At 41.3% G+C, this 22,985-nt stretch overlaps 2 protein-coding genes across 3 annotated transcripts; both read left to right on the top strand.

Annotated features, from left to right (window-relative positions):
- LOC110531926 (oxysterol-binding protein 2) lies at positions 1–17,337 on the top strand. The gene is made up of 7 exons (XM_036987801.1): positions 1–42; positions 221–297; positions 4,815–4,910; positions 5,040–5,212; positions 15,348–15,547; positions 15,672–15,710; positions 15,900–17,337. The coding sequence occupies exons 2-7, from the start codon at positions 271–273 to the stop codon at positions 15,929–15,931; spliced, it is 567 nt and encodes a 188-aa protein (XP_036843696.1). The 5' UTR covers positions 1–42; positions 221–270; the 3' UTR covers positions 15,932–17,337.
- Positions 17,338–18,464: 1,127 nt separating this feature from the next.
- LOC110531924 (N-acyl-aromatic-L-amino acid amidohydrolase (carboxylate-forming) B) lies at positions 18,465–22,321 on the top strand. 2 transcript variants are annotated; one of them, XM_021615412.2, is made up of 8 exons: positions 18,468–19,012; positions 19,192–19,271; positions 19,608–19,846; positions 20,130–20,325; positions 20,756–20,849; positions 21,315–21,422; positions 21,590–21,702; positions 21,868–22,321. In XM_021615412.2, exons 3-8 carry the CDS (start codon positions 19,608–19,610, stop codon positions 22,201–22,203), a joined length of 1,086 nt encoding a protein of 361 aa, XP_021471087.1. In that variant the 5' UTR covers positions 18,468–19,012; positions 19,192–19,271; the 3' UTR covers positions 22,204–22,321. The 2 variants fall into 2 exon arrangements, with proteins under 2 accessions (XP_021471088.1, XP_021471087.1); XM_021615413.2 differs by having other exon boundaries at positions 18,465–19,271.
- Positions 22,322–22,985: the final 664 nt, after the last annotated feature.

The raw sequence follows: 22,985 nt of genomic DNA, 5'->3' as shown, positions 1-22,985 counted from the left end.
GTTCAAGGGGGCCGAATACTTTTGCAAGGCACTGTATTTCAAGTGAGTGCTGGTCCCCTTTTTTCCTTGTTATGTGATTGACTGTTGACTTCAAGCTTCCTTTCTCTGTTTTTACTTAAGAATATAGATTTGAGTGCAAATTGATACAGTCATAGTAAGGGTTCAGGTTAGAAAGTGTTTGTGCCCTTTTAGTATGATGTTGACTGCCCTCTGTCTACAGGTCAAGCATCAGCCTCCCCCTGCCCGGATGTGCTCATCACCCTGCTCACCATGGGGGCCAGCGGCTACAGGAAAAAGGTAAGACCTCTACTCCACTGAACAGGGTTGGGGCCCAATTCAGTATTCATTCAGTTTAGGAAATGAAATGAAACTCATTAGCATGTATTTTAATTTAGTTGCACATCTTTGTGAACAGGTGATTGCCAGCTCTGTGTATCCTCTACTTGAATTGTAGTTTTGCAGTAGTTTTTTATTTAACCTTTATTTAACTAGGCAAGTCAGTTAAGAACAAATTTTTATTTACAATGACGGCCTACCCCAGCCAAACCCGGATGAGTTGGGCCAATTGCGCCGTCCTATGGGACTCCCAATCACAGCCAGTTGTGATACAGCCTGGATTCGAATCAGGCACTGTAGTGACGCCTCTTGCACCGAGATGCATTGTCTTAGACCGGTGTGCCACTCGGGAGTATACTAAACACGCTATCATCACCATTCCCAGACACTCCAAGGCAATATATGTGGAAAATCTGACTTGCAAAGGTGATGAAAATTGCTCTTGTCTTTTGTACTGGAAATTCTCAGCTGGTCTCCTTAGCCAGTACTCGGGTACTTCAAGCAGGGTTATTTTGTGTCGGTTCCTAAAGGCGACTGTATGCACCATAAAAGGTTGCTTCCTATTGGATACCATACAATGTCCGGAATGCTATCAGTGTAATGTTTGCTCAAATCCACCCAGGAAATACCTCTTGCCTGTCACGTGACCTGGCAATGTCAGACTTTATTGATTTCAATTGGTCTTGATCATGAATATTTGAAGTCTGAACCAGATTATGGCCATGTAGGATAGCATCAAAGCCTTCAAAGTCGGCTGCAATGTTGAACAAGCTTATTAATACCATCTGCAGCTTAATGATTTCATTACATCCCCTGGCGAGTCAACAGCTTTGAATAATTAATGTCATGAAAGGACTCTTTCTCATTAAAGGGTAACTCTCAATGCTAATTTCAGCCTTTGCCCAACCCCTTCAATTAAAAAATGCATTTAGGTGAAAGTTGTGGGAATTCAATCAAACCTGCATTTCAATATTTACGCAGTAGTTTTTTTTCCAATGGTCAAATTAACTCACAGATTGTTCTCGGGTACTGTATAAAAACCTACAACTGCTACCAGGGTGACCACGCTCACAGGTGTGATTTCAGATTTCAGAATTAGAAGTGTGTGGGCACGGGATGAATATTGTAAATAAAAAAATATATCTGCCCCATGTGGGATTAGAACTCCCAACCATTAAACTATGAGCCAACTCTATTATAGTGGACTACGCCACCAATCAATTGTAGCAGTTAAGAAAAAATGGTCACTGACGACCCCATGGCACTTATTGTGAGAGTAGGGTGTTAACCCCGGTGTCCTGGCTAAATTCCCAATCTGGCCCTCATACCATCACGGCCACCTAATCATTCCCAGCCTCCAATTGGCGCATTCATCCCCCCTCCTCTCCCCTTAACTATTCCCCAGGTCATTGCTGTAAATGAGAATGTGTTCTTAGTCAATTTACCTGGTAAAATAAGGGTAAAATAAAAAGATACACACGCACAAGTAGGAAGTTTATATACTCTTAGGTTGGAGTAATTAAAACTTGTTTTTCAACCACTCCACATATTTCTTGTTAACAAACTATATTGTTTTGGCAAGTCGGTTAGGACATCTACTTTGTGCATGACACAAGTAATTCTTTCCAACAATTTACAGTTTACAGACAGACTATTTCACTTATAATTCACTGTATCACAATTCCAGTGGGTCAGAAGTTTACATACACTAAGTTGACTGTGCCTTTAAACAGCTTAGAAAATGTCATGGCTTCTGATAGGCCAATTGACATAATTTGAGTACCTGTGGGTGTATTTAAAGGTCTACCTTCAAACTCAGTGCCTTTTTGCTTGACATCATGGGAAAATCCAAAGAAATCAGCCAATACCTCAGAAAAATGTTTGTTGACCTCAACAAGTCTGGTTCATCCTTGGGATCAATTTCCAAATGCCTGAAGGTACCACGTTCATCTGTACAAACAATAGTACGCAAGTATAAACACCATGGGACCACACAGCCGTCATACTGCTCAGGAAGGAGACTAGTTCTGTCTCCTAGAGATGAACGTACTTTGGCGAGAATTGCAAATCAATCCCAGAGCAACAGCAAAGGACCTTGTGAAGATGCTGGAGGAAACGGATACAAAATGATCTATATAAAGTATCCCAGTAATACTGGTCCTATTTCGACATAACGAAGGTTTGCAACTGCACATGGGGACAAAGATCGTACTTTTTGGAGAAATGTCCTCTGGTCTGATGAAACAAAAAAATAACTGTTTGGCCATAATGCCCATTGTTATGTTTGGCGGAAAAAAAGGGGGGGCTTGCAAGCCGAAGAACACCATCTCAACCGAGAAGCACGGGGGTGGCAGCATCATGTTCTGGGGGCGCTTTGCTGCAGGAGGGACTGGTGCACTTCACAAAATAGATGACATCATGAGGGCAGGAAAATGATGTGGATATATTGAAGCAACATCTCAAGACATTTGCATGATCGCAAATGGGTCTTCCAAATGGACAATGACCCCAAGCATACTTCCGAAGTTGTGGCAAAATGGCTTAAGGACAACATAGTCAAGGTATAGGAGTGGCCATCACAAAGCCCTGACCTCAATCCTATAGACAATTTGTGGGCTGAACTGAAAAAGCATGTGTGAGCAAGGAGGCAAGGAGTGTATGTAAACTTCTGACCCACTGGGAATGTGATGAAGGACATAAAAGCTGAAATAAATTATTATCTCTACTATTATTCTGACATTTCATTCTTAAAATAAAGTGTTGATCCTAACTGACCTACGACAGGGAATTTTTACAAGGATTAAATGTCAGGAATTGTGAAAAACTGAGTTTAAATGTATTTGGCTAAGGTGTATGTAAACTTCTGTCTTCAACTGTATGTGGTTACTGTAGGTGAGTTGTTTTTGAAAGTGCCAATGTTAAGTGTCTCTGTCCCCCTCTCTCCCTCCCCCTCCATCTCTTTTGTTACGAGCAGCCACGTTGTTGTCGTTCCGTTTGGGACCTGTTTTTAATGTATTAAATGTGTATGTTTATCTAGTCACAATTTAATTAGCTAGTAAATAAATAATTAAACCAACTAGTGTAGTACTGAATCATAAGTAAGGCTCGGGTTTATGCAGACGCAAGAAGGTTATGATGGGTCAGAATGATATGATACGAGGTTATGATTAATAAGTTGACTTTTTATAAATGTGATAGCTAAAGACCTTCTAGAGTTTAATTGGGGATATGGTAACTATTTTTAAAGAACCGCTCTTGTGGTGCCCTCTTGTGGGGGTATACACAAGATGGCCCCATTTGGTAAAATACCAAGTCTATATTATGGCAAGAACAACTCAAATAACCAAAGCGAAACGACAGGCCATCATTACTTTAAGGCATGAATGTCAGACAATACTGAACATGTCAAGAACTTTGCAAGTTTCTTTTAAGTGCTGTCGCGAAAACCATCAAGCGCTATGATGAAACTGGCTCTTATGAGGACTGCCACAGGAATGGAAGACCCAGAGTTACTTCTGCTGCAGAGGATAAGTTCATTAGAGTTACCAGACTTAGAGTTACCAGAAATTGCAGCCCAAATAAATGCTTCACAGAGTTCAAGTAACAGACACATCTCAACATCAACTGTTCACAGGAGACTGCATGAATCAGTTCTTCATGCTCGAATTGCTGCAAAGAAAACCACTACTAAAAGACACCAATAAGAAGAAGAGACTTGCTGGGCCAAGGAACACGAGCAATGGACATTAGCCCGGTGGAAATTTGTCCTTTTGTCTGGAGATCAAATTGGAGATTTTTGGTTCGAACCGCCGTGTCTTTGTGAGATGTGCTGTGGATGAACGGATGATCTTCGCATGTGTATTTCCCACCGTAAAGCATGGAGGAGGAGGTGTGGGGGTGCTTTGCTGGTGACACTGTGATTATTTAGAATTCAAGGCACACTTAACCAGCATAGCTACCACAGCATTCTGCAGCGATACGCCATCCCATCTGGTTTGCGCTTAGTCCCACTATCATTTGTTTTTCAACAGGACAATGACCCAACACAAGGGCTATTTGACTAAGAAGGAGAGTGATGGAGTGCAGCATCAGATGACCTGGTCTCCACAAGCCCCCGACCTCAACTAAATTGAGATGGTTTGGGATGAGTCTGATCGCAGAGTGAAGGAAAAGTAACCAACAAGTGCTCAGCATATGTGGGAACTGCTTCAAGACTGTTGGAAAAGCATTCCAGGTTAAGCTTGCTTGAGAGTGCAAATCTATAATCTAGGCAAAGGGTGGCCATTTAAAGAATATAAAATATATGTTGATTTGTTTAACACTTTCTTGGTTATTTCATAGTTTTGATGTCTTCACTATTATTCTAAAATGTATAAAATAGTACAAATAAAGAAAAACCCTTGTAGGTGTATTTTTCTTTTATGATTATTTGCCAGTGGTTATTGGTTTATGCCCAATTCTTCTCTCTTCAATTCTAGTCTGGAGACATTGATGTGGTAAATCAAGTGACGGGAGATCGCTGCCATTTGAAGTTTGCTCCTTACAGCTACTTCTCTAGAGATGTGGCCAGGAAGGTAGGAGGTGTACACATTTGACGTTTATGTAACAGACTAAAAAGAAGACATAAATCTGTACCTTTCCTTCTTTCTACCTGTATTTCTGGTTCCTTTGCCTTTTCTGTATCTCTCCATATCTCCGTCTAGGTGATGGATAAGGATGGGAAGGCGCACTATGTGCTGCCGGGGACCTGGGATGAGAAGATGGAGTTCCCCAGGGTCATGCAGAGCAGCAAGGGAGAGAACGGCACCCAGGGCCAACAGAAGACTGTCTACCAGACGCTCAAGGGCAGGGAGCTGTGGTGGAAAAACCCTCTACCGTGAGTGTCTGACTTGTTTTGTGTGTCCTCTTTTCCTGCCAGCCACCATAAGATGCAGCACAACACAGTACTGATATTTAGCTGTAAATGGAATGTTGAGAAAGTCTCCACACGAATTTCACCAATTAGAGCCTATTGAGGTATGGCATGGCTGTCTGTCTCTCCCGCTCTTTTTCCGTACAGCAAATACTTTCTGTATTGTCCAATGGCACAGCATAAAATATCCCGAAACAAACTGAAGATGCATCCAATGAGTCACAAGCTTGATGTAGTCATTTGCTAGGAATATTCAACTTTTGACTACACTAGAAGTGAATTTGTCCAAATACTTGTGACTTCATCTCATCGGGGGACTAGATCCATAAAGTCGAATTGAATAGCCCCCGCGATATGCAACTTTTCAGGGAAGTCAGGAACCAATATACACAGTCAGTCCATGGAGAATAAGAGCACCTACTCCCAGCTGCCCACTGCACTGAGGCTAGGAAACACTGTCACCACCGATTAAATCTACTATAATCGAGAATTTCAATAAGCATTGTTCTATTGCTGGCCATGCTTTCCACCTGGCTACCCCTACCCCGGCCAACAGGCCCCCTGCTTCTCCTTCACCCAAATCCAGATAGATGATTTTCTGAAAGAGCTGCAAATTCTGGATCCCTATAAATCTGCTGGGCTGGACTATGTGGACCCTCTCTTTCGAAAATGATCAGCCAAAATTGTTGCAACCCCTATTACTAGCCTGTTCAACCTCTCTTTCGTATTGTCTGAGATCCCTAAAGATTGGAAAGCTGCTGCGGTCATCCCCCTCTTCAAAGGGGGAGACACTCTAGACCCAAACTGTTATAGACCTATAGGGGCAAAAAAGTAACCACCAATTGTGCAAGTTCTCCCACTTAAAAATATGAGAGAGGCCTGTAATTTTCATCATAGGTACACTTCAACTATGACAGACAAAATGAGAAGAAAAAAATCCAGAAACTCACATTGTAGGATTTTTAATGAATTTATTTGCAAATTAGGGTGGAAAATAAGTATTTGGTCAATAACAAAAGTTATTGATCTAGAAGAAAAAGACGAGGTGCTGGCTAGCGGAGTAGAAACTTGAAAATAAAAGAAAGCCGCACAATGTAGGAGCTCAGATGCAAAATTGAATACCAACATTTCAACAGCCAAGCTGTCTTCATCAGAGTATAATCACAAACACTGCGGGATGACTCATTTATATAGTGTCAAAAGACACAGGTGTCTAATCATGGCCAAGAGTGGCCTAATACCATTGGTTAATAATCAAATATTAAAATGTCAAACAAAGAACAGCATACAAACAAATGGATAGCATACGATCATAGATTAATTTAACTACGCAAGTTTACAAACAATTACAATGGCAAAATCACAATAATCACAAGAATGGCTTCAGATCAAAGTCTACGTTGAGACCGAAGGGCGCAAGGGTCTTTAAATTAATGATCCAGGCAGCCTCTCGTTTTAACAATACATTATCAAGGTCAGCCCCTCTCCTAGGGAGGGTGACATGTTCGATGCCAATATAACGCAGAGACGAAATCGAGTGGCCTGCATCCAAGAAGTGGGCCGCAACTGGATAAGTAAAGTTTTTACACCTAATGGTGCTACGATGCTCTGAGATACGTACTTTTAATTCGCGCTTTGTTTTACCTACATCATTTTTAACACAAGGACAAGTTATAAGATAAATAACTGCCTTAGTGGAGCACGTAATAACACCTTTTATTGGGATCGATTTCCCTGTTTGTGGGTGTTTGAAGGATCTACATTTATAAGTGCCATTGCATTGAGCACAGCCATTACATTTGTAATTTCCATCCAGTAGGGGCGCAAATAGACGTTGTTCAGGAATATCTTGGGGTGGTAAATCAGAGTTTACCAATTGATCTCTGAGATTTCTGCCCCGAGAGAATACGACCAAGGGAAGGTCCGAAAACACACACAGTTAGGAGCCATGGGGGATCCCATAGCAGTACCTTTTGTCTGAATAAAGAAATCATTTAGAAACATGAAATAGTTATGCGTAAGTACTATTTCAGCCAGTGTTACAATGCATGCACTGGAAGGTAGTTCATTAGGGTCACTTTGCAGAAGAAAATGTTCCATAGCTTCAATACCGCCCTCGTGTGGAATATTAGTGTATAATGACTCAACATCAAAAGTAACTAACAAGGTATTCTCAGGGAGAGGATCAAGAGATTCAATGATAGAGATCATACTGCTGGTGTCCTTTACAAAGGCGGGGAGCTGTTCTGCGAGTGGTCTAATAAAAAAGTCAACAAAAGTAGATAGAGGGGCCGTTACTGCATCAATGCCCGCTACAATAGGGCGCCCTGGAGGTTGTGTAACATTCTTGTGTAATTTCGGCAAAGTATAGAAAGTGGCAATTTTAGGGTGTTGAATCAAGCAAAGCTTGTTTTTCATTCTTGGGTAAATTATGGAAAGATTTGGATCCCTGTTTATTCTTAAGGAGAAGTCCAACATCATTTTCCACAAGTCTGCAATATGTCTCGATAGAGTGAATGCGATTGGCTGGAGGTATAAAATAACTCTTGCTTCTAAAAGGTATTTTATACTCATAACAAGTTCAAACAGGTGCCATTAATACAGGTAACGAGTGGAGGACAGAGGAGCCTCAGGTCTGTGAGAGCCAGAAATCTTGCTTGTTTGTAGGTGACCAAATACTTATTTTCCACCATAATTTGCAAATAAATTCATTAAAAATCCTACAATGTGATTTTTTTCTAATTTTGTCTGTCATAGTTGAAGTGTACCTATGATGAAAATTACAGGCCTCTCTCTTTTTAAGTGGGAGAACTTGCACAATTGGTGGCTGACTAAATACTTTTTTGCCCCACTGTATATCCATCCTGCCAAGCCTTGCTAAAGTCTTCGAAAGCCAAGTTAACAAACAGATCACCGACCATTTTGAACTCCACCGTACCTTCTCCACTATGCATTCTGGTTTCCGAGCTGGTTACGATATCATAACCGCCATAGATCAAAGACAGTACTGTGCAGCCGTTTTCATCGACCTGGCCAAGGCTTTCGACTCTGTCAGTCACCGCATTCTTATCGGCAGACTCAATAGCCTTGGTTTCTCAAATGACAGCCTCGCCTGGTTCACGGTCATTTGAGAAACCAAGGCTTTTGAGTCTGCTGATAAGAATGCGGTGATTGACATTGTCGAAAGTCTTGGTCAGGTCGATGAAGACTGCGTGTTATTGTCTTTTATCGATGGCGGTTGTGATATCGTTTAGGACCTTGAGCTTGGCAGACCAGCTCAGAAACCAGATGGCATTGCGGAGAAGGTACGGTGCGATTCGAAATGTTCGGCGATATGTTTGTTACCTTGGTTTTCAAAGACTTTAGAAAGGCAGGGTAGGATAGATATAGGTCTGTAACAGTTTGGGTCTAGAGTGTCTCCCCCTTTGAAGAGGGAATTGAGTTGACTCTTCACATGGGATGATTTCGCTGAACAACAAAAGAAAGGAATATTGAATGATCCCCAATGATCCATCGCAACTCCCAAAAACCTTTTCAACATACATCTGTAAAATTATAGTCTAGAAACTAAAGCTTTGGTTGTCTTTCTCAGGCTTCCATGTCTTCTCCCTGGACCTCCTCAATGTCCACCCCTTGAACATCAGACCCTGAGGCCTTATCTTTATTGTCACTTTCCAACTTTGTTGAGGATGGCTTGTTGTCAGGCTCAAAAAGCCTCAAATTTGCCTGGTTGGCAACCAATTTTTCAACCCTCGTATTGGTCAGCCAGTTGCGGGCTTTAATGTGTGTGTTCCCAAACAAGGACAAGTTGCTCTCTGAGGCGGCTAATGTTGGTGGGATTTGGAGGATGATGGAGGCAACAGGGGAAAGAGCCTCAGATCCACAAAGTCCCTTCCACCAGGTGGCTGATGAGATATGTTGGCACGACTGCCATATTACATTTCCATCCCAAAGCCCTTGCTTGGAAGTGTACTTCGCCAGACTGCCAAGAACCTTGCCCTCACCCAGGGCAAGGTGGCGAGACACGGAAGTGATGATATCATAGGCCTTGTTGATCTCTGCACCAAACAGGATGCTCTTGCCAGCATACTTGCAGTCCAACATGTATGCTGCCTCGTGTACGGGCTTCAGGCAGAAGTCTTCACGCTTTTTGATGTATTTCAGAACTGCAGTTTCCTCTGCTTGGAGCAACAGTGAAGTGGGCAGGGCAGTATGGATTTCTTTTCTTACCTCTGCAAGCAAAGTCTGAACATCAGACAGGAAGGCATTGTCTCCCTCAATCCGTGCAAAGGCTACTGCTATAGGTTTCAGGCTGCTTACCACTCTCTCCCAAAATACATAATCCAAGAGGATCCTCTTGATGGGGCTGTCCATATCGGCAGACTGTGATATGGCCATTTCTTGGAGAAACTCCTTCCCCTCCAGGAGACTGTCAAACATGATGACAACACCACTTCAACGGGTGTTGCTGGGCAGCTTCAATGTGGCGCTCTTATTCTTCTCACTTTGCTTGGTAAGGTAGATTGCTGCTTTAACTTGATGACCCTTCACATACCTAACCATTTCATTGGCTCTCTTGTAGTGTGTATCCATTGTTTTCAGTGCCATGATGTCCTTGAGGAGCAGATTCAATGCATGAGCAGCACAGCCAATGGGTGTGATGTGAGGCTAGGACTCTTCTACTTTAGACCAAGCAGCCTTCATGTTCACAGCACAATCTGACACCAGTGCAAATACCTTCTGTGGTCCAAGGTCAAAGATGACTTCCTACATCTGCAATGTAGAGACAAGTGTGTATGTTGTCCCTTGTGTATGTGCTCTTGTAGAATACTGGTTGAGGGGTAGAGATGATGTACTTAAATATTCCTTGCTCACGAACGTTCGACCACCCATCAGAGATGATTGCAATACAGTCTCCTTTCTCTTTTATTTGCCTGACCTTCACTTGAACTCTGAACTCTGCATCCAGCAAATTAGCAGATAAAGCATGTCTGGTTGGAGTGGTGTATGCTGTGAACAGCAGAGGTGAACAGTTGCATACATAGCTCGAGCAAGACATTATCAGCATTTCTCTGACTACGTTCCTCCATGGAGTCCAAAAAACTTCTGGTTCCAGGAGGACCATGAGCTGTTGTTATCGATAGAAGTAGAGGGACTTTTGTCAGAGGTTGCTTGTTGTGAGCGCTGAGGGAACTTTGGGCACTTGGCCAGATGATTTTGCATCTTTGTTGCATTATTCACATATGATTTGGCACAGTATTTGCAAATGTACACAGATTTTCCTTCTTCATTAGCTGCAGTGAAATGTCTCCATACATCAGATAGTGCCCGTGGCATTTTCCTGTAAAGACTAGAAAAATGAGTAAAAAAACAAAAACAAATCCATGTACAGATAAATAGTTAAGCAGTTAGATTAAACAACTCCTTTGTAAGATAATTTTATCTGTATGGGAACAGGTGAATTAACACTCCTCAGTTAGCAGGCTCAAGCACGCTAAAACCCACATGGTAGCAAAAACTAACTAGCAGAATTTTTTTAAACACACTTTGCTGTAGGCTACTATTTACTAGTTAACAAAAAATCATGTATGTCATATAAAATATATTCACCCCACCCAGTATTGTAATCAAAACTTACCAGAAATCATGTAGTCCTTGGCTCAGACAGTGTTGTTGTGTGGGCTCAATAGCATCTCATTAGTGTGATGGAAGAGCACATGCACATGTGATTGAAGAATGTACTGTGCATGCAGAGGGTTGCAATTCCATTGAATTGGAGGTAGTTTAACCAAAATATGCTACAAGACCCAGAATTGCCTTGTGTGTCCCACAAAAAAGATTCACTGTTATAAGCTAACTTTTTTGATGAATTTGAGAAAAATTCCCGCAAATTCCCGGGCTTAACTTCACATGGAAAGTTTCCAACCCTTTGCAACCCTAGCTGTGAGTGCCTTGTTCTCTCCTTGGAGTATGAAAATGTCACTCTAGCTAAACTCAAAATTCAAAAGGCACTCGCACATCTCACCAATCTTTTTTGCAGGTGGATGGTAACAGTTTAATAAAAGGAGGGAATCCACACACTGCTCTTGATAGTATCACTGCTCTTTAATTAGCTTTACGTATCGGCCTCATGGCCTTCGTCAGAGCTTTTGAGTTTTTTCAATTAAGCACCCTTATGTAGACCTTGCCCCACCCACATACGTTCCACGCATCAAATGGGGTTGGATTTGAGGGAAATCAAGTGCTTCCAAATATAACAATATGCATTTCATAAATATTCAAATAAAGTGTGTACATAAAACATATTAAACACGTCTGTAAAACCACAATGAGGACATCGACCTACCAAGCAAGTTTTCATAAATCATTGGGTACAGCGCAAGAAAATCCGTCAGAGTAATCTGAAATAGGGGCATAATTCATGTTCAAATTCACAACATAACATACATAGGCATTTCATCATTAAGACCTTTAGGAAATAATGTCTGGAGGGTGAAAATCCCCAAACATTCTCTTTCGCTCAGAATATTATTAATGTCACCTCCCCTGTCTGATATCTTAACTTTCTCTATGCCACAAAATCTAAAAAGTAGAAATGTCATGTTTAAAGTAATTTAAAATGTGGATAATCTGTATAATCCCTGTCTTTTCTCCTAATTGGACTTTTATGTTTTATGATTCTCTGTTTGAGAGAACGAGAGGTTTTACCTACATAGCCCAGCCCACATGGAGATTTAATAATGTAGATAACATAGCAGTAATAATGTAATTTCTTTGTGGAGCACGTAATAATGTAATTTATTTGGAACCGTTTTCCTGTATGTGGGTGGCATAAGTATTAACACTTCATCATATTGTTGCACTGCGCGCATCCTCTGCATTTATAGCTACCATTTGGAAGTGGGCGTAAAAGAGCCTGGCTGATTTTCTTTTGTGGCTGGCAGTTGCCATGGACCAATTTATTGCGTAAATTGCGACCTCTCCTATATACAATAAGTGGTGGATTCTTAAATTCAGCTGGCAAAACTAGGTCCGATGATAAAACATGCCAGTGTTTCTTGACAGCGTCTCCCACTTTTTGCGACTTCAAAGTATGTGGCTGTGAACATTACAGAGTGTTCTTTAGCTCTAGTGGTCTTTTTTTTGTAGCATTTAATCTTGTCTTTTCCCCAATGCCAAATTAAGAGCTTCATCCACACATTGTGGAGAAAAGCTTGTTCTTAGAAACCTATCGCTCATCTCCTCTACTTTTTCTAGATACAGTGCCTTGCGAAAGTATTCGGCCCCCTTGAACTTTGCGACCTTTTGCCACATTTCAGGCTTCAAACATAAAGATATAAAACTGTATTTTTTTGTGAAGAATCAACAACAAGTGGGACACAATCATGAAGTGGAACGACATTTATTGGATATTTCAAACTTTTTTAACAAATCAAAAACGGAAAAATTGGGCGTGCAAAATTATTCAGCCCCTTTACTTTCAGTGCAGCAAACTCTCCCCAGAAGTTCAGTGAGGATCTCTGAATGATCCAATGTTGACCTAAATGACTAATGATGATAAATACAATCCACCTGTGTGTAATCAAGTCTCCGTATAAATGCACCTGCATTGTGATAGTCTCAGAGGTCCGTTAAAAGCGCAGACAGCATCATGAAGAACAAGGAACACAGGTCCGAGATACTGGTTGTGAAGAAGTTTAAAGCCGGATTTGGATACAAAAAGATTTCCCAAGCTTTAAACATCCCAAGGAGCACTGTGCAAGCGATAATATTGAAATGGAAGGAGTATCAAACCACTGCAAATCTACCAAGACCTGGCCGTCCCTCTAAAATTTCAGCTCATACAAGGAGAAGACTGATCAGAGATGCAGCCAAGAGGCCCATGATCACTCTGGATGAACTGCAGAGATCTACAGCTGAGGTGGGAGACTCTGTCCATAGGACAACAATCAGTTGTATATTGCACAAATATGGCCTTTATGGAAGAGTGGCAAGAAGAAAGCCATTTCTTAAAGATATCCATAAAAAGTGTTGTTTAAAGTTTGCCACAAGCCACCTGGGAGACACACCAAACATGTGGAAGAAGGTGCTCTGGTCAGATGAAACCAAAATTGAACTTTTTGGCAACAATGCAAAACGTTATGTTTGGCGTAAAAGCAACACAGCTGAACACACCATCCCCACTGTCAAACATGGTGGTGGCAGCATCATGGTTTGGGCCTGCTTTTCTTCAGCAGGGACACGGAAGATGGTTAAAATTGATGGGAAGATGGATGGAGCCAAATACAGGACCATTCTGGAAGAAAACCTGATGGAGTCTGCAAAAGACCTGAGACTGGGACGGAGATTTGTCTTCCAACAAGACAATGATCCAAAACATAAAGCAAAATCTACAATGGAATGGTTCAAAAATAAACATATCCAGGTGTTAGAATGGCCAAGTCAAAGTCCAGACCTGAATCCAATCGAGAATCTGTGGAAAGAACTGAAAACTGCTGTTCACAAATGCTCTCCATCCAACCTCACTGAGCTCGAGCTGTTTTGCAAGGAGGAATGGGAAAAAATGTCAGTCTCTCGATGTGCAAAACTGATAGAGACATACCCCAAGTGACTTACAGCTGTAATCGCAGCAAAAGGTAGCGCTACAAAGTATTAACTTAAGGGGGCTGAATAATTTTGCATGCCCAATTTTGGGCGTTCCACTTCATGATTGTGTCCCACTTGTTGTTGATTCTTCACAAAAAAATACAGTTTTATATCTTTATGTTTGAAGCCTGAAATGTGGCAAAAGGTGGCAAAGTTCAAGGGGGCCGAATACTTTCGCAAGGCACTGTAACTCTGGGTCTTCCTTTCCTGTGGCGGTCCTCATGAGAGCCACTTTCATCATAGCTCTTGATGGTTTTTGCGATTGCACTTGACATTTTCGGGATTTACTGACCTTCATGCCTTAAAGTAATGGACTGTCATTTATTTTTGCCTATTTGAGCTGTTCTTTCCATAATATGGACTTGATCTTTTACCAAATAGGGCTATCTTCTGTATACCACCCCTAACTTGTCACAACACAATTGGTAGGCTCAAAAGTATTAAGACATAAAGAAGTTCCACAAATTAACTTCTAACAAGGCACACCTGTTAAATGCATTCCAGGTGACTACTTCATGAATCTGGTTGAGATAATGCCAACAGTGTGCAAAGCTGTCAAGGGAAAGAGTGGCTACTTTGAAGAATCTCAAATATAAAATATATTTTTATTTGTTTAACACCTCTTTGTTTACTACATGATTCCATGTGTGTTATTTTGTAGTTTTGATGTCTTCACTATTATTCTACAATGTAGAAAATGTGTAAAAAATAAAGAAGGAGTAACTTTTGACTGGTTGTGTGTGTGTGTGTGTGTGAATATATATGTTTCTAGGTAAATGTGTGTACTTGTATATATTCTGTATGCAACTGTATGTATCTGGATGGCAGATGAAGTTAAAACAATTGAGAGCTCTCAGTTAAAGTTTTACAAACAATAAAATCCCTGGGGCACCTCGATAAGGACAGAGAGGGGTTAAAACATGAACATTACCGTCCATTCAGTGAAGAGAGGATAACCGGACAGAGGGAGCATAGGAAGCTAGCATCCGTCAACAAGAGGGCCAAGGATTCCTCAGTATTTAACAGGTGGAAGAAACAACCTTGAGAGCTCCATCGGTGCCGAGAGGTTACTTGTAGAACAACTGGAGGCAGCCGGTGATGAAGTGGTAGAATGCTGCTGGTAGAATAGCTAGCTAGCTTAACTAACTGAACCTAGCCAGCAGTTCGTTTGTCTGTCCTTCAAGATGACGAATCCGGTGAATAACCAAATTAAAAGAAAATAGCTGGTGAAAAGGAGCTAACTACACTCATACCGACTATTAAACAAAAAGCAAATTGAACAATAAACTTCGGTGTCACAACACTCTTAACGAACTCTGTCGTTGTTCCCCAAGATCACCTCAGACCAATCATGTACTCGGCAAATCTTTGCCCCACACTGTACATGGACAGTTTCAGAATACAGACATTAGCATTGCCACACACAAAAAAAAACTAAAGCCAGTCTTTACAGGGGGTTACATTTGCATTTAATGTTGGAAGGCGTGGCGCCCACGGACAGCTGTCGACGACCCGACCAGAGGCTTATGGAGGTGGGCCAGTGGGACGAGGCCAACGTAGAGAAACAGAGGCTGGAGGAGAAGCAGCATAGTGTCCGCCGTGAGAGGGAACGGGAGGCCGCCAGCCAGCGTACAGCCAGCGAGTCAGAGGAAGGTAACTGAGTAAAGGCTTCTCCTCGAGTCCCTTCATTTTCCATCTGTCTCAATCGGAATAAGTGTTATACTGTAAGACTTGAAACTGAAGGCCGCTTTCGTGACCCTTTTTCTTCTCCCACAAGCTGTCGATGAGGACTGTTTTACTGACCCTTCTCTGAAAAGCAAGTATCCCTCTTTTGCCTGTTTTCTGTGCTTCTCTGTCTGTTTTTGTCTCTCACACTTTCAACATTGTTTTCAATTAAACAAGTTTCCAAGAGGAAGCAGTTTAACTGTGTGGTCACTTTATAAATCGGCTTCTCTTTTTCACAGGTCCAATACACTAAATAATATCTCATTTATTTTTTCATCAGGCACTCGCCAAGATAACTACACGGTGCAGTGATTTAAACGCTGCGACGACCCTACTCACATAAGGGAGGCTACTGGGAGGCTAAGGAGAAAGGCAGCTGGTAGTCCTGTCCCGAAATATACTGACCTCATAATGGCTGTCTTTGACTAGAAAGTTTCCCAGGACGTAACCTACTTCATTGGACCCTACCAATGAACAGTTACACTCCTCCCATTGTGTGGATGTTTCACTCCACTGGCTCTCTGTTCTAAGAGATCTAGATGCTGCAGTCTGATCCAATGGGTGAACGGGGTATTCCTAAGACTTGGTTGCATTTTAGTCCCTAGCCCCTCTTTCCTCAGCTTCTACCCCGTCAGTGTTCACAGATCTGAAGGGTATCCTAGGTGAAGGCAATTTGGCACAAACCTCACTCCTATAAGAGGGCTAGGTGGAGCCTTCATCACACTGTGTACTCCTTCACATTTGCAAAAAGTCATAGGGTGTGAGGAAAAGGGACATGAAATGAAACTGGGCATACGTTTTGAATAAAAGTAATCTCTCTCCTCTGTCTTTGGCATTAGTGGCGTGGGCCCAGAGCAGATGAGGTTAGATAACAGTTACACCTCTACCTACCATATTGTTCTTATATCCCTCTCTGTGAAGCTATATACTAATGTTCCTCTCTTCATCAAGAGCCTTGTGGTTGGGGGTAAACTTTTTTTTATTAAATGGAATGAAACTCGGTTAATATAATTAGTCATTGAAACGATGATTGGTGGCCTTCAAGAAGTTGGAGAAGGTTTCTCATTTTTAATTTTCTGTTGATTAGTGTATTTAACAAATGAACTAAAGGTTTGGGGGTTTCTGCTAGTATGATTGTATTTGTTCATCCATCGGAAGCTTTATGAAACGCATCGTTGTGCAGTACTCCCATCATGCAGTATCAACACATCGATAGTGGGTGCCCAGAATACTGTATGTTCCTTCTCTTAAATAGTAGTTATTGTACTGTATCGGTTTTCTTACTAGGGCCTCGTCTTTCTCATAATCTATGGTCATGGATATTATGAGATGGTGAAATTAACTTTTTTTATAGGGGTGCTCTTGAGTTGAAGTTGTGAGAAGTAGACCTCTTGTCTGGTTCTTGGCTGGCTCTCTTAGTGTCCTTTCCTGTCATCCCTGCTTTCATCTCCAATGAGTGGACACATTCAGATAATGTAAAAATGTATTTAAAAACAATCAGCAGAACATAATAAAAACCATTGAACGACAAACCCATTATCCGTTTGCGAAGAAAATGCATATTTCAAGAAAAATTTTCGCAGTTTCAGGAAACATATTTCAAGAAACATTTTCGCAGTTTAGGAACAATGGTTTCTACCCACAGTATGTGTTTGATGGGAAATAATAGTAGCCATGAACTGTACATGGTATTCAAAGTTGTTAAAAAAATAGTTATGGTAAATGCTTAGTCTGTATTTGTCAAAGGGGTAATCAAGGGGAAATCAATTCTGAGGTGAAAAACTGTCACTTAACTGTATACATTTCTGTTCTGAAGAGTACATATGCAAGTGTTTTGACACCAAAAAATATGGGATTTACTTTGTTTCATAACAATTTTGTTTAAGTGTAATTAAAATGTACCATTGCAAATAACTATGATTTTATATATGTATAGAAAATGGATTACTATATAGTAATGATGATAATGGTATGGTTGTTTTATTTGGTTTTGGTGTTGTTTTTTTCCTGAAGCGGAAAGGGAGATCCCTTTCAAAACAGTAATCATCATGTGTGTGAAAGGACTTAAGCAATTACTACCTGAATGTCAAACAGGTTGCTGTAATGTGTTTTTCATACTTTTGTCCCTCATTTATTTAGTTCTATGTGGAATATTTTTCACTGTTATTAATTGGATAACAAAAAAAGGAAAGTTGGTTGCCATAGAAATTCAATAGAAAATAATATATCTGTCTTGTTTAGTGCAAGCTGCGATATTGGTGGAGATTACTTAAGATTTTGACAATGAAATAAAAAAAAGTTACATGAAGTCATTTGTGTGCATCTGGAAATATTTCTTTGTCATTTGGATCAAGCTTGATCTTAATATACCTGGTTCCTCAGTCTCAATCTCTCTCAGGGTGTAGCCCCGCCCTTTTGTTTGTTTCACATCGTTTCAATTGATGGGTGTTGTGCTAGTTGCATTAAAACCATTTGCAGTTATTATGAGGAAGACATTGAATGTTGCTACTGTTCAAATGGGTTGGATGCTGGGATGTCTGTCAGTCATCTCTGCGCATACACTAATGATCGTTTGTGTTGTATTCCTCACACTTTTTCAAGTCTCTCCAATTACAACTGACCTGAGAATCGGTTATCCCCCCTCCATGGTCTGGTGGTTGGCAAAAAAAGCTATTTGTTTCTATTTCATTTTATTGAACATGATTATAGTAATTAACTTGATTTTTACGTCTTTTTAATTCAAGTCCACTGTCCAGAACCTTTAAAAAAACACTTGATTAAGACACCATTTATTTAGAGGTGTGTAGCCTTTGCAAAGTTATCACTAAAACAATTGAATTCTTCAGAATGAACTGTGTATGACTATTCTCTATTAATTCTCTTTTCACAGGCTCACACCTCTGTCTTTATATTTAAATTACATTTTATGATAAGGCTAGCAATCTCTCCCAACGTGTACTATACAGTATGTAATTCTGGCCTCTGTCAATGGAGCAGATTTGCTTTGAGCCAACATTTGAAAGGGCTGACTGGAACCTACCATCCTATACATTGTACAGTGTGTGAGAGACCCTGCTTGGCGAGGGGCTTTGGAGCAGGCTGACTGGACAGAGCCGTTGGGACCGAGGCTGTGTGAAAGGAAGGGTGGAGTTTCCACATCGCATTGAGTACACACACTGCTGTCTGCATCACTGTGCAGTACCGCCAGTCCACTGGAGAGGAGTGTCATAGAAGGGGAGGGGGGTTGCACAACAGCATACAGGCCGGCACAGGCTACATTACTATTGAGAGGGAGGGATGAGAATGCTGAATCAGTGAAACTGCATGAAAGCCAGGGAGAGGGTGGGAGAGGGTGAACTGCAGGAGAGAGGGAAGGGAAAGATAGCCGCAAGGGTAAGAATTGTGATATCCTTTTAAAAAAGAGTAGTTAAATGTATCGTTGTGAAGGACAAATATAAACACAGGTTTACCTTGCATCTAAGGTTTCAATATCTGTAAATCTCAATCAAGGTCCAGACATTCAGTTAATTTCAAACCATTCAGTGAAAGTGTGTTTGGTGATTTTGTTATAGGTGAAAGTTCATAGGTTAAACGTTCACGGTGAGCTTGAGGTGGCCGTACACCTTGCTGCAGACCAGGAAAGGAAGCCAAGGTAAGAATTTGACAACATGATTTCTTATGGATTACTGCAGCAATGGTGTTTGCTGGTATTGTTTACCTGCTCTGTCAGCAACCGGAAGTCTTTCATACCTCCAAGTAGAGAATGGATGAGAGCTGGGAATGACAGAACTAGAAGTCACTATGGGGTGTGGGTACAATATGCGTCAAGGCAACCAAGTTTTTTTTTTAAACTCGTCATACTGTTAACGCTAAGCTAGTGAGCTACTATATCAAGAAACAATGCTAGTACAGGTGACATTTCTACGTGTGTGATACTGTTAAAATTACATTTTACTGTTATACTGTAACTCGGATTGCCATCCCATAGATGGAAGGAAGGGAGGTGGTGTTGCCGACTGTGTCCCGCGTTGCACTGTGTGGTGGTACCCATGGCAATGAGCTGTCAGGAGTGTACCTGGTGAGAGAGCGGCTGAAGAGGAAGAGGAAGGTGGAAGAAGAAGACCACATCTCCGTGGTGACCGTGATGTCCAACCCGCGTGCTGTCCAGCAGTGTCGGAGATACACAGAGACAGATCTGAACCGCTGCTTCACCCATGCCACCCTTAGGTCTGATGATGATGATTATGATGATAAAGTATAAGGGAGAAGGTATGGTGGTGATGATAGTGATTGAGTAATGTAGAAAAGAGACATGACGGTGATGACATTTATGTCAAAAGGTATAATGTTGTTGATCATGATGATGGTCTTATGTTGGTAATGGTGAAAGTGAGGAAGGAGATGATGAGAATGAGCGGGATAAAGAGCATGATGATGAGGTTGGAGACAAAAGTTGTATTAGTATTGAAGGTAATGACCATCCATTCATCCTTCTCTCTCTCCCTCTTAGTGGGCCTGTGACAGACAAAACCCCCTATGAGATAGTCCGGTCCCAGGAGCTGAACACCCTGCTAGGTCCTAAAGGTAGTCCAGAGGCCATGGACCTGGTGTGTGACCTCCACAACACAACCGCTAACATGGGCCTGTGCCTCATCGCCTACTCAGACTGTGACTGGATCTCTCTTCACATCTACAGATACCTGCAGGCAAGAGAAAACAATCCTCACAGAGACTCATTATTTTGGATGCATTTTCTCATTAGAGTAGATCTGCACTGATTGAAAATATGGGATAGTTATATTCTTAAAGATCAATATGGATGAATGAAAGTTAACGAGGTATACAATGTTTTTTAATATTTTTTTATAAATAAATATTTTAATAATTTATTTTAATTTAGGAACTCAATAGGGTAGAAAATGAGGTTGGCCTTAACTAGTCTGCTTCTAACAATTCTGAATGATCTTTGAATAGTAGCCTAAATTATGCTAAGAACTTTGAACCAGATCTATTTTGAGGATACACACAATCATGGTGGAAAAAAAGATCTGCGATTCTATGATCTTACCCACGTTATCTTGAGATGATTTTTGTCAGGTTACCACTGGGGTATTGACAATTGATTTTGTTTTCCAGAGACAAATGTCTGACATACCTGTGAGGTTCATTCACTTTGACCTTCCCCTCAATGAAGCATATTCCCTCGATTCTGTAGGCAAACATGGCTTTGGTGAGTAAGTAGGGAGGTGGGCTTCTTTAGTACCAGTACATTTTTCAGTTTTTTTGCCATGGTAGTCTGATGATGCACATCTCTGTGCATTTAGATTTTGTTCATGCTTTTAAAATGGAACCTTCTTTTCCATTTTTAACTGTGCTTAGTTGATTGAGTTTGTTTTGACAATTTAAAAAACACATATACAGCCAGTACATACTGTACATAAACACATATATATCAAGGATAGCACAATAAAGTCAGTCACGTATTTCCATTGTGATGACTTTATCCCGTGACTGACTTTATTGTGCTACCCTTGATATATATTTGTTTGTGTCTCTCCAGAGAAAGATTAAGGCAGGAATTGTAAAACTAATGTTGCAATACATGTTATAATTGCGTACAATGTATTGGAATCAGACTATATCATATGTGTATTTGAAATGCAATTCATGTAAATGTGTCTTTTTTCCTCTGCAGCGATTGAGATTGGTCCTCAGGCCCATGGAGTAGTCAGGTCCAATATTTTATCCACAATGCAAGAAGGGGTCCAGCACATGCTAGAATGGGTCCACCTCTTTAACTCAGGTACATGGCCTACAGAATCCTTTCCAACATTCAATTCAGCGCTGCTTTCAGATTGAAATAGTTCACTGTCCCACATGCTTGAATTGTAACCCCTCATTCAGATTCATCCCACAGAGCTTTCTCTTCCCCTCTTTATCTCCCCCTCTCGCTGTCTCTCTCTTTCACAGGTACCCAATTTGAAGGAGGAAAAGTGGATGTGTACACCATGGTGAAAAATGTGGACTACCCAAGAGACTTTGAGACCCACGGTATTACAGCCGCCATTCATCCTCAACTCCAGGTATACAATGCCCATGAAACTTTAACAACTGGACACTCACTCAGTATGGGATGCACAATAGTTCCTTGCTAAGTAACAGCAAAGCAATCTCTGGGTCAGGATTTGGTATACCCACACTCCTCCACTCTTTAACTCCTCTGTCTCTCTCTCCCCCCTCTCTCTCAGGATCGGGACTTCTGCCTCCTCCGACCCAATGACCCTGTGTTCCAGACTTTCTCTGGAGAGACACTAAAGTACAAAGGGACTGAGCCACTCTATCCATTCTTCATTAACGAATGTGCGTACTATGAGAAGGGCATAGCTCTCTCCCTTGCAAGACAGAGGAGTGTCGGGATACCATCCATCCGATCGGAGAGAGAAGGAGAACAGGGAAAGAGGAAAAGTTCAGCAGATGAAATGGAGGAGGAAGAAACAATTAAAGGGGAAATGGAGGGGGAAGGCTATCAGAAGCTAATGGAATATGGAGAGGAGAGTGATTCACTAAATGGACAACACAACTGAGAGCTAATTTCAAGTTCTTGATATGAATTGTGGATAAAAAAAAAAAAAGTTATGTAAAATGAGACACGTTGATCAAATGTTATGAACTTCAAATAATAATAAAAATCCTTCATTGAAATGACAGCATTTGCTGATAAATGCTTACACACACACACACACCTCACCTTGTGAGGAAAACAGCACTGAGCCTTTTTCTAAAATGTTTTATGAGTTGGAGAACACATTGGGAGGGATCTTATACTATTCCTCCATACAGACTCCTTCCAGATCCTTGATATCCTTCCTCTGCGCTTATGGACTGCCGTTTTCAATTCAAGCCACAGGTTTTCAACGGATTTCAAGTCTGGAGGCCAATTAACCCCACTGACATGAAAATATAATTCTTTGGCCAGACACCAGTGGTGGGTTTGTTATCGTAATGAGAATTCATAAGCAGAAAATAACCCTATACCTACTGAAAAATATGGTGGTGAATCTTTGATGCTATGGGGCAATATTGCTTACACTGGTCCTGGGGCCCTTGTTTAGGTCAACAGCATCATGGTCTTGGCACCAATAGACATGGCAGCTCTGAGTGGATGGAGTGGACTTCTAATCCTGCTCAGGAGGTGTGCACATCATCCACTGCTTCCGAGTATATTACTTGCTAAAGTTCAGTCCCTGGACAATATAGTAGACGAGCTCAGGGGGAGGACCTCCTTCCTGAGAGACATCAGGGACTGAAACATACTCTGTTCCACTGATTCATGGCGCTCTCCGGATATACTGCCCCCGTCCATACA

This window comes from Oncorhynchus mykiss, chromosome 9, assembly GCF_013265735.2.
Source record: "Oncorhynchus mykiss isolate Arlee chromosome 9, USDA_OmykA_1.1, whole genome shotgun sequence".
NCBI lineage: Eukaryota > Metazoa > Chordata > Actinopteri > Salmoniformes > Salmonidae > Oncorhynchus > Oncorhynchus mykiss.
Note: the sequence above shows the minus strand (reverse complement) of the source record. Positions and strands in the feature narration are given on the sequence as shown.